Source organism: Xiphophorus hellerii, chromosome 1 (genome assembly GCF_003331165.1).
Source record: "Xiphophorus hellerii strain 12219 chromosome 1, Xiphophorus_hellerii-4.1, whole genome shotgun sequence".
NCBI classification, from domain to species: domain Eukaryota; kingdom Metazoa; phylum Chordata; class Actinopteri; order Cyprinodontiformes; family Poeciliidae; genus Xiphophorus; species Xiphophorus hellerii.
This window is the reverse complement of record NC_045672.1, coordinates 29,459,547-29,471,817: the sequence shown is the minus strand read 5'-3', so window position 1 is coordinate 29,471,817 and position 12,271 is coordinate 29,459,547. Positions and strand designations below refer to the sequence as shown.

At 37.7% G+C, this 12,271-nt stretch overlaps 1 protein-coding gene across 1 annotated transcript in view; it reads left to right on the top strand.

Annotated features, from left to right (window-relative positions):
- The window catches only part of pkig (protein kinase (cAMP-dependent, catalytic) inhibitor gamma), a 30,890-nt gene that overhangs the window by 17,208 nt on the left and 1,411 nt on the right, over positions 1-12,271 (top strand). Inside the window, exon 2 of the mRNA XM_032559190.1 lies at positions 9,625-9,806. Coding sequence (XP_032415081.1) covers positions 9,653-9,806 — 154 coding nt within the window. The 5' untranslated portion in view covers positions 9,625-9,652. The remainder of the gene's footprint in view (positions 1-9,624; positions 9,807-12,271) is intronic.

Here is a 12,271-nt window from a genome sequence, read left to right as displayed (position 1 = left end):
CTTTATTGTTTTTTTTTATTTTTAAGCAGTTATGAGACACTGTGGCAAAATCTGAAACTGCTGCTGCACCAGTTACTCAACAGGTTGTTGCTAGGTAACCAAAGAATGAGTGAGTTGTTAGGTAACCAAAGAATGAATGAGTGAGTGAGCTAACTTAACTATCTGTTAGCGGTTGAGCTAAAATCAGCTAAATCTGGTGCTGCTGTAAGCGAACCGGTAACCAGCCAGGCAGTTGCTATGGAGTTGCTACGACAATAAAAAAGCCACAAGCTTACAACTAGCTCTCAATTCATTCCTTTCTAACTTATAAACAATATAGGTACATTACAACTTAAATGCGTCACAATTTTTGAGTTCTCTACTCACCTCTGTGTAATACTAAGATACACTCATAGGTCAGACTTGTGGAAACTATGTATTGTTTTACTCAACCAAATCTACAAAACAGAAACTCCAGCTCACTGCCTGTTGTTCAGATTTTAAACGAGCAAATTGCGTCTTAGCAGAGATGGGAAATAAAGCTTCGCCTTCCGCTTGATCTTCTTTCCCCTCCCAAAGGTTCGGATATTATTACTCCTCTCCATGTTTCTCCAGTTGCGTATGTGCACAGTCCAGCTATATAAAGTCATTAAAACCGGACGTTCCTTAATGTTCATAACATTGTTGACCATTAAAGCTGGTAGATTATTAGTGTTGTGTAGAGAGTGTGGCTTATGAAAAAATGCTTTGCTGCTTCATCTGCCCAAAACACACCTTGTTATCTGTGATGAAGGGTTTTCAACTGACTGGTTATGTTAGATTTTGCTTTCTCTGCTTGATGCCATGATTTTGCCCTTCTTATGCAGACCTATTATTTTCTCCACAATTATGGGATGTTTTTCAACGTGGCTGTTTAAGTCATAAGAAGCTACTTATTGCTTCAATTTGGGTTGAATATCTTGTTGCTAGGTGAAAGATAACCAGGCATACAGTAATTATCCAACAGGAGGCTTGTTTTTTTGTGGTCAAATGTTTCTGAAGAGTTTTTGGTTGCTGCTTTTGTAATTAATGAGCTTACCCCACTTTAGCTGATGCTAATGGTATTGGTCAGGCTTCTCATCTCGTGTTCCTCGGATGCTTCATAATGCCTCGGTGTGTGAGAGCCAAGTGCGTTCGTTTAGGATGTCAATTATGTGAAAGTACTTTCAGGATTTCTGCAGAGTGAGAAGAGGAGGAAAAATTACAAATCACATCAGCTGGTATCACCTATAATCCTGTATGTCTGACAGAAGAGAGAAATTTTATGCTCAAATTTTTAGAGGAGAAAGATCCTTTTTATTATTATTTTATTTTTAGAAGTTTTCACTGTTCCTGCCTAAAAAGGCCTACCACTTCAGAGGAAAAACCAGCTGTGTGCAAAGGTGCAATTTGTCAGGGGAAATTAGGTCTTTACACCCAGCCTGGATCCCAGAAGAAGAGGAAGGATGTGGGGCAAGTATACAAGGCGCAGCTGAGCAGTCTGGGTTCTTATTTATTCATGAAGGCCGGAGAGAGACAACAATGCTAATCCCGGTGAGGAAATACAGCTAGCTGTCGACCAAACTGTCGCTGCGTCTTCTGACGGAGGTTTGAGAGGCAGCGAACACGAGTGTCTGTAACACTTGGCGCTGCACGAGGAATGGATTTGCATGAATTTGTCTGAAGTAGTTTGGGTCTGCCTGGGAGCTGAGGAGGCGACTGCGTTCTCTTTGGTAAGAACGTGGTTCTGCACACTTTATTGTGTCGTTTCAAAGAGTTGTTGACATTTTTACAATGTAAATTGTGCTACAGTCTACAGTAAATTCTGTATAAAATGTCACGAGGAGAAATGTGTGATGTTCATTAGAGATGCACAGATCCAGTATTAATATCTGTATCAAGCCTGATATTGGAAATATTCTAGATCTAGTATAGGTGACAATGTACCCGATCCATAAGGCTCGATCTAGTCAGTCTAATTCTATGTTTTGAGCTCTGTGCGATCGTGTTTTATTTATTTTACATTATATTTAATATTCTTTATTGTACTTTAAAAAACTTTTGAAAGTTTTTTTTACACGTTTCATATATTGTTTTAGTTAGTTTCAGTTCTTTATTTACTTTACATTTACTGTTATACTCCTAATTACACTGACAGAACAAATTAAAGTCATGTTGAAGTTATTGTGTATTTAAAGTCATCAAATAAGTTTGTAATTCATTATATTTACGTCTGTGTTTTTAGTCAATTCGGTTCTGTTTTTCTGTATCGGATTGGTATCACCCAATACCAAACCTTAGATATTGGTGCTGGAAGTAAAAAAAAGTGGATCGGTGCTATTCCTAATGCAATAAATCAATTAATCACATGAAAAATTAAAACAAGTTCAAGAATTTCCATTTACATGATTTATTGCTTTTCTCCTCTTTTTTTTTATACCAAAAACTGGATGATAAAAGTCTTCAGCCTAATCGGTGTATCTCCAATGTTCATTTAAATACTTAAAACATCAAACTAAAAGTTAATCGTTTAATTTTAGAGATTTTCGCCTTTAAAGAAACAAACGCCTCGTCAGCTACATATTATAAATCAAATGAAGGACGAGTGGAAAATTTCAGCTGCAGGTGACTCTCGTCCACGTGGATAATTCCTGCCTCTTCAATAATCGCTGCAAAAATAGTCGACGGACCTAAAATCGGTTGGGCGGACGGCTCTAATGGAGAGCCGAATCGGCAAAGAAGCCGGCCGCAGCGCGGCTTATTGCAGATAATACAAGTTTATTACACACAAATCAGGCTTAAAGGGCTCCAGTGGGACAAAAGTGAGCCTGAGTCTCTAATGGGTGAAGGTGCTCTGACTCATGTTCCCACAGTGAACCCAAAGGCTTTATGTTCCTGGTTATCTCTGCGCCACAAGCTCCGCTGTTTATTGTCACCTTGCAAGTGTTGGTCGATGTCTCGGTTCAAACGTGTCGCGTCTGAAAGCTTTCTGAATGTTGTCGCTGCTCCACTTTCCTTCAGTGTTTAACAGGGACAGGACAGTATGAAGTTCCCACCAAGGAAAATACCAGTTTCATTTTTCAGTCGCACACAAAAAATGAAAACAAAAACCGTAACATGAACCAAGTGCTGAAATTTAAAGCCAGAAAACAATTATTAGTCCTGCTTATGTTGTTTATATGTTGCTTTATATGTGCAGAGGTTTTTCTTGCAACCCCCACATTATGTCTATTTGGACACAGTTTGAGATTTGTTCTTTCTTCCTGATCATATCCTCCAAATATTGTCATTTTCATCTATTGAAGGGCTGTGGCCTGAGGCATCTCTGTTCCCTTCCCTGTCTGTTTTTGTTTTCTCCCTACAGGCTATTACTGAATTTTACTTTTGTTGTGCCTCTTTACAATGACAAGAAAGGCATTCTGATTCTGCTGCCAGCATTTCTGGCGATACAGAATTTTGTGATCAATTTCTGATGTATGTATGTAGTTTCTGTTGAAACTGAATGTGGTCGATTTTGAAAAGAACAAAATGGTGTCAACATAAAGTGCTTTGTAAGAGATTTCACAATAAAACAAGATTTTGCTATGTTTTGAGGTCTTTAGCATGCTACATTAGCGGTTAGCCTGGCTAGCACAGCTAAAAATAGCATCTCTCCAGGTATTCAAAAGGATTAGGAGAGAAAACCTCTCTGCTCAGACTTCTTATGTGCTTAAAGTATTGCTCTCTCTCACTCTCTTGCAGCCAAAATGATCAGGATGACTTCTTAATTCCAAATTACAGGGATTAACAGATTTTTAAAGGTTTTTGAGGTCAGGAAGGAGAGATGTATAAAAGAGGGAGGCTGAGCGGAGATCAGCCAATAAGCTGAGCTGCGTTGAGTTTACCTTTGAGGATTGGGTTATTATTGTCTGTGAAAACCACACCGGTGACATTTGTCTGGTGGTGGGGTTTCTAGTTGCAGCTGTCGTGTCTCTCCTTGTAAACTCCCGGGGGCTTTTCACATAATTGGATATGGTAAATTAAATGTAGGCAGACATAAATGTGAAAGGCTCAGCTTATTAAACATTTAAAGAGAGGATATTGTTTCTACATTTATGATGTTTGAATGCAAGAAAGCAATGGTGTGGATTTGATTGGATAAAATCTGGTTGTTTTGTTTATAATTCCTTTAAACTTTAAAATGAGTGTTCTTAAAGGGCCGGTTGTACCAGAATGTATTGGTAAGATCCATAAACAAACTGTTAACATATAAATCAATTCTTAAAATTAAATAATATTGAACATCCTTTCATTCCCTCCAGGATTTTGTGACTGTTTTGGGGATTTATTGCAAAAAAGTAAATAAATAAAGGTGTTGTGGTAATAATTTAGAAATATTTGCACATATGTATGATGGGAAATGGGACTTTTAATTATTTGCTGTATCATTATGGATTATAAATCAAGTAAACCTGATGAGTGAGTGTTAGAAGTAAGAAATACTGCCACCTGCAGGTGGGAGTAAACAGTCACTTGGATCCAATATTTTTCACCATTTTGCCAAAAATCTGCAATAAATTCACATTTATACATTGTGTGAAAAAGTGCAGGGATTTGTTGATTTTTTTTTTGTGAATTTCCACGATAAACAGATAAAAACTGCTTTGATTTGATCAATAAAGCAAAATCTAAGCACAATGCTATATTGACAGTTGTATTTATGTGTTCCTTTAGAGCACATGTGTCAACACAGCTTTTTATGTGGCCCTCTAGACTCTAAATTAGTCCCTCCAATTTCTTGAGAATTATCGTGGACATTCAGGTAAAAATGAACAAATCCCTGTATTTTTTCACGCTAATACATAATTGAGCTTATTGAAGATTTTTGGGCAAAAATGGTACAAAATATTGGATCCAAGTGACTGCTTACTCCCACCTGCAGGTGGCAGTATTTCATACTTATACCTTACATGATTTATAATCCTTAATGATACGGTAAATAATAAAAAGTTATATTTCCTATCATACATAAGTGCAAATATTTCAAAATTATTACCACAAACACTTTTTAAACAATTTTTTATTTTGCAAAAAATCTCAAAACAATTGCAAAATCCTGGAAGGAGTGAAATAGCTTAATTTTAAGAATTTATTTATGTTTTAACAGTTTTTTGATGAGTTTAGCAGTACATTCTGGCCAAAGCTCATTTACCGGCCCTTTAAGAACATTCATGATCTTCATTTGGCCCCTGAGCCTTGAGTTTGACATGTCATGAGCATTTATTTTTGTTTTCTATGACATTATTTAAACAGCAGCAGGTGGACCAAAACGACAATAACAACCAGGTGAGGATGGAGACACAATAACAACTTCATCATCACAGTTCCCTTCATGATTACTGGGAATAAAATCTGTTTTTTCCTCTGCAACACAACACCATTAATGTCCTGCCACTGCAGCTGAGACCAAGAGTAACTGCATGCTGAAGAAACATCATCATCTCCACCACCACCATCATCATCATGGAAACCATGTTAATGATCTTGGAGTTGGAATCGATCCACATGTGCAGGCAACTAATTAGACAAACAAATGGCAATTAGACGGGAGTCCCATAATCCACTTAACAACCAGGCGAGTGGAGACAAACCAGTTCAGCGAGGCGTTGTCATAAACCTCTCTGCGAAACATTACTGTTGATGGAGAAATAACTCTTCAACTGTTCTAGTGGGATTTCAAATTGACGATTTTATGTAGCAGGAAATGGAATCAGAATGTCAACATTGTTGATATTATTTGTGTTTCTCTGAGTCTTGAAGGCTTTCATTGACCAAGAAGAAGCCCAATTACACTTGGCATTTAAACTCTTAACTCCAACTTGGATTTTATAGGCTGGTTTGTGCAGAGGAATTGATTGAATGCTAGCCAGAAACAACTTTTAGGCCTTTTTGGTCTGTAGTGACAGCTTCCTGAGCCGTGAATTAAACCTTACTTACTTTTTTTTTTTTCCTTAAAGCTTTCCCAGTGCCTGACAACAGCTGCTGCTAGAGAAAGTCATTTACTGCTTGGAGAGACATTTCTTTCCTAAACAAAGATGTCGTTTCCATTCATTTTTTCCATGAGTTAGCTGTTTAGTCCGGTTTAATCAAACTCTATTTTGTTTGCCTAGAAAGACCAGTTTGCTTGGGGAGGTGTGAATGTATAATACAACTCTGATGTGGACCGAAAAAGCGAACTCTGGTCCGCCTAAAACTTTGTGTTCCACTGGTTTGATGAGATGCAAACCATCTGAAAGAAAAACCGTTTATTCCCCAATGTTCACAGTTTTATTTGCCCTGCAGTCATGTTAAATTTGGTGAGTAGAAAAAGCCTTTTTTCCTGGCATTCTTCCCAAACAGTCTGCTGGCATCAATTATAACAAATCTCACAAAGAGCTCTTTAGATTTCTCTCAGTTTTTTACTTCTTTCCACCCTGTTCACTACGGTTGGTGCCAAAATTAAGTTGGAGTTTGGTTCGTCTGTGTTTGTCGCAGTTGAAGTTGCTGTAAACTGTTAATTGTTGCTCCGACTGTAGATATATGCATGTTTAGGTGAGCAGCTACTTTCTTGAAGTAATTTTTTGACTTATGGAACGTTCTCTTGTCTTTCCTATTTTGAAAAGTGATCAAAACGGCATCTGGGAAATGTGATTTGTATAATAAAAGACACAAAGTTATTGAATTTATATTAAATCTTACTCAGAAAAGGAAAACATGTAGGTTAATATAAGATTCAGACATAATTTTTGTTTTTTTTCTGATGTCTTTTGCTGTCTCATCTGTATTTTTTGACTCTGACTGGTTGACTTAAATAGAGAATTAAGGATTTTTAAATTTCACCTCTGGTTGTTTTGTAAAAAAATGGCTGAAATAGTGCAGTTTTTTTGTGTTTTCCCTGCTGATCTGATCCAATCAAGACAAAAATTGTCCCGTTCTGTTCTCCGGTGGATAACGGTGGTGCTTTTATCTTCGTCTGTTTCACCCCTCAGGTTGTGGAAGGGTCTTTCAGTGAGAACCTCCTGCTGTTTCTTGGCTCAGTAAAGATTGCGCCGCCTGCTTTTTAAGGCCACAGTGTTATCCGTGGATCATACCACCATCTGCGGCTGGGAACAAATGGTGGATTGTAGGAGCAGTTGGGAGGAAACGCCATCAGTTCAGAGTACGGTGACATTTCCAGAGGTTTCACTCTTACATACAGGACCTCAGTTCCTCACTCGGCATCGGCTGCTGGCGTCCCACAGACTGACGACTTGCTTTATTTTAACAGACCACACATATATACTGTACATGAATAAGTCAATCAAGTTTATTAGTATAGCACATTTCAGCAACAAGGCAGTTCAAAGTGCTTTATGTCATAAAAACATAATGCAAAGTCATAAAAGATCATTGTTGGACATCAAAATGTTGGTCATTGTTTCATTTATTATGGTTGAAAAGCAAAACAGATGGCCTTTTAGTCTAGATTTAAAGGAACGCCGAGACTTTCTGTAAGTTTTTTCCAGTTTCGTGGTGAATAGAAGCTGAAACATGCGACCAGCAGTGGAGAAAATGCTCAAACACTGTTCTTCAAAAATACTTAAAGGGGACGTATTATGCAAAATTTTGATTTTGCACATTTTTGTACTTCTATTTGGGTTTCTACTGCTTCTAAAAAGAGAAGCCAGATGGTTTCTGGCAATCAGTAAATGTTTTTTGGGTTTCTGGAAAATGTTCCATTTTAAAAAAACCTGTAACGCCACAAATCAGCAGGGACTGCCTGTTACCTAGCAACACCAGCGAAGCCCATCCCGTACCTAGCAACCCAACCAGAGTTCCAGCACGCTTGGTCAGTTGGTTTTAAAGCTGTATGTGCTGTACAATGGCTGCTGGAAAAGACAAGTGTTTTGTTGTTGATTTACCATCAAGAAACCCCCTGCTACATTCTTGTTGGTTGTGCAGGAGACTCTACTTCTGCTTTTCAAAGATGTACGGTTGCTGTTTGCAGCAATTTTCACATGCGAGTGTAAGCATTGAGTTGTTTTCTGTCGTCTTCTTATTTGGGGTTTGTGTCGATGGCAACACCGGTTGTTGATCGTGTGACTCAAGTGATGCGAAAAAAAAAATGTTTCCATTACAGTTTTGCGAAATAAGCCAATTTCAATTCCTACTTTTACCAAAAGACTTGAGTTTTTTCTAAAGTGGTGTGTTCAAATTAAGCAAACTCATTTCTGAAATGTTAAATTGCTCACTTATAATGTCAAGGGAATTATAAGTAAACTCAGTGAAACTCTTTCACTGAGTTTCAGTGAAAGAGTTGAAGGGTGTGACCCCAGGTCAGCGTGACGTCATCGTCTCTGGCGGCTCCTTTTCTTCTTCATGTGATTTGGCTCTCGTCGCTCAGCTGTTTCTGTAATTACGCCTCACATACGTAGATCTCTCCAGGGAAACCTTTAGCAGTGGTGACGACGTCTCCAGTCTGAGAGCTTCTGCCCCCTTTTTCTAACCTTTTCTTTCTGTTGCTGCTTTTCTCCGTTTATTTAACACCCTGCAGCAGGTTCTTCCTCGTCCTTTTTCTTCGAGGAAACGGTTTCCTGGCTTGGCCTGATCTAAGAGCCATTTGAAATTGGAGCGAAAACAGGAAACAGACGAGGAGTGAATTGCTAATGGGGTTTCTTTTATTTATATTTCCCTCTGGCCCCACCTCTGCTGGCTGTCAGAGCGCTCCTACTCCGGATTTCCATATTGACAGTAGTTTATCCACTCCTCCTTTTTAAATGCTGTGTAAGTACCTTCAGGAGAGACAAATGGACTCTGAGAAGGGTTGGACTGAACAAGTGAAGGCCCTTTACCCTCATGTAATTAGGTCAAGCATTTAGGAAAGATGTCAGTGCTTCCATTAGTCTCGGTTCAGAAAGAGGAAGAACAATGATTAAGATGTTCTCTCCTTTTTTCTTATCGATTCTTTCTCATCTGCTTTTCTCTTTTCATCCTAAAGATCCAAAGTTGCTTCCTAAATATCGTAACTTTCTCTCCAGTAACTCGTTTTCTCCTCTGTCCAAACGTTTTGCCAAAATCAAAATCCACCTATGGGGCCGCAAAAAGTATTTTAAGACAAAACGTTTTGTGCCAATAATAAACTAAAGTAAAAATGAAAATCACTGGAGATGCTAACCAGCCCACAGTTTCAGACTTTTTTAGGTAGAGGCAGAAAAGTTTTTTTTTGTTTTTTTTACCACATATTTTTTAAGATGTTTTTATCATAATAAAATCAAAAAATGGATGGCCATCCTGACCATCCATCTTCAGTCAGAGGCTTCTTCAAATTTGCTGTAATACAAACAGCTACAAGAGATTTTATTCCTGCCAACAGCCATCATTATCTACAATAACTCTTTGAAAATTTTGAATGAATATGAGTTAAAACAACATTTTATTTCCCTTTGGGATCAATAAAGTAATTTTGAATTTAAATTGAGGTCGGGGGGCCACACAGAGTCCTCCAGAGGGCCACAAATGGCCCCCAGACCACACTTTGGACACCCCTGGTTTAAGAAGCAGGAGCAGACAAGTAGAAGAGTGTTTCTTTTGAGCGCTCTGCCGCAGCCTGACTCTCCCTCCCTCCCTCAGGTGTAATGAGAGCGCTGGTCATGGACAGATGATGGACGTGGAAACGTCGTACTCGGATTTCATCAACTGTGACCGCACAGGCCGCCGGAACGCCGTGCCCGACATCACAGGGGAGGGGGCGGCCACGGCGAGCACGAGTGAGCTCACCAAAGACATGGCAGAGATGGATCTGAAGGCTGCAGGTGGGTGGAACCGGAGATGTGCGTCCAACGCCAGGAAGGACGGTTTTACTTACAGCTGAGGAGATGAAGCTGGAAATGGAAAGTAAACCGGTTTTTCACAGGGTCTGAGTTTAAATCAAAATAGAAATGGGAAAATCTGGAAGATACTAGAACTTAATGTCATGCAATCACCTTTAAACCGGTAGCATCATATATAGTGGCATTTTATCAGGCCTGTCACTGTGTCACATTTTACTGGATGACAGATTATCCCAGAAGTTATTGGGACAAACAATAATGTTGGTGTTTTTGAGACCATTTTCAAGTAATATCATGGTAATGGCATAATAACTTATGTTCTAAAATAGTCAACATCTCCAAACCTGACTCCTGCAAAACCAAGAATGTCTGCAAGACATTTTCTTTTTTTTTTTTTTAAATGGGCCAATTTTTTGCACACTGCTCTCAATTTTTGCTAATTTTTCTTACGGTTAAATTTAATTGTGCATATTAGTGGCAAAGTTTTTTTTTGTTTGTTTTTTTTGTACCTGTAGCAATAATTTATCTTTTTTTACATCTGAAAAGTCTTCCTTCCATTTTAACTGCAGCATGTACAGTTTTTAAATCCCCTGCAGGAGTAGTTCTGGAAAATCACATTTATTTAAAAAAAAAAAAAAAAAAGAACAGAGTTCTTATTATGGGCTTTTCCAAGTTAATCACAAGGCACACACTCTTTCATAAAATTAAATTATGGGTAGAACTCAGAAATGTTGAACGTCGGCACCAGACTGCAGCATAATTATGTGCCTGCAGTGTTTTGCAACAGAGTAAAGATGGAGTATTTGTGTCTGTTTGACCAGCAGTGTCCAGGAGGTTGACAGGTTTTACGTCTAAAGGCCTTTTTTTCTGCAGAAAGTGAAAGATTATTTGAGCTCTGTGTTTTCAGTGAGGAGATCAGGCAGATTGTTGTGTATCTATATCACTATAATAAAGTATAAAATCAAGAATTGAAGGCGTTTTCACAAACTCTGCAGTATGAATTAATAATTCATTTGTTTTTTTCCAAGGTGGAATGACGATGCTACATACACTTGCTATGGATTTTTAAACAATAATTGGGTGCACCAGTGAATCACTAATCAACAAATGTTTTCATTTATATAACATTCATTTTAATATTTGGGTAAATATTCCTTAGAATGTTAAGAGAAATTACACAGTTTTTGTACCAATTTAGATGTGGATATTAGTTCACTATTCTCTCAGAATTGATAAAGTTCATTAAATTACTTGCTCAGCCTTTAATGTTTAATATTGTTGTGGTCAAAATCATTCAGAAATCTTAATTATTGATCATTTTAAAACCAACATGGATGTGTGAATGGTAAAGTTCTTCACCTGACCCAAAACATTCGTACTTAAATGACTACAAATCAGGAATAATCAGTGGTGTGCACTGCTAGCTGAAAAGCAAGTCCTGCTAATCATAACCATTAGTTTTGCTAATACCTACATTGTATTTAGCACAAGCTAATGCTAAAGTGCTAAATTCAGCCATGTTGATACCCACCATGTGTCAATGACTCAACATGTTTTTAATATATAGTATTACGCCCCCAACAGGGTGAAATTTGTTACTGCACACCTACCTATATGCTGTTTGTGCTTCAGAAACTTATGGTTTCAGTTTTATACTTGCTGATTATTACTAGCTTTGTTGCTGATTTTCCATAATTGATCATGGTTGATCAATGGATTTTAAACTGATGCATTCTGGGAATAAAATAAACATAATTTTCTGTTTTTAGAATGGAGGACGTGAGGCGAGGAAGAGGTCTTCACCCACTTCTGAATATTAATATTTAGTTGATTGAAGAATCCTTTACAGCTGGATTCTGTGAAGGATTTTATCCTTTAAAAAGTATTTGTGTTAATACTTTTAACACAAATGATTAACTTTATTTAAGTGAAGGTTTACAAAACAGCCATGTAAATTATAAGTAAATAAATTTAGAGGAAGCTAAGTGTGCTAAACATTTTAAAAGTTAGCAAAAAAAAAAAAAATAATAATAATAGCTCTGCACTCATTAGCCTCAAATGAGTGCATCTTAATCTTCTGGCTATGGAAATATATCCTTTTTTTTGTCTAATATTTTTCTTCTTGGTGGTTCTTCATATCCCTGCAATAATGTAAACCTGAATTTGAATTAATTTGACTGTAAGAGTCCTATTTAAATCCAAAAAGTACCACTTCCTGCTGTGGCTAGCTTTGGCCTAAACTTTAATTGTCCACCATTAGACATAGGCTTTTAGTTTGTGCCAGTCCCAAATTTAAAACCGTCATTTTCTTCATGATCATTACAGTTCTTTTGTGTCCTAATAATAGAAAGTGTGCAGGTGAGCAGCTGATCCTGGAGCTGTAGGCACCAATAACTAGTAGCTCACGCAGGTGTTTGGTTTCTCAGCTGTGGGATTTCTGTGTTAAA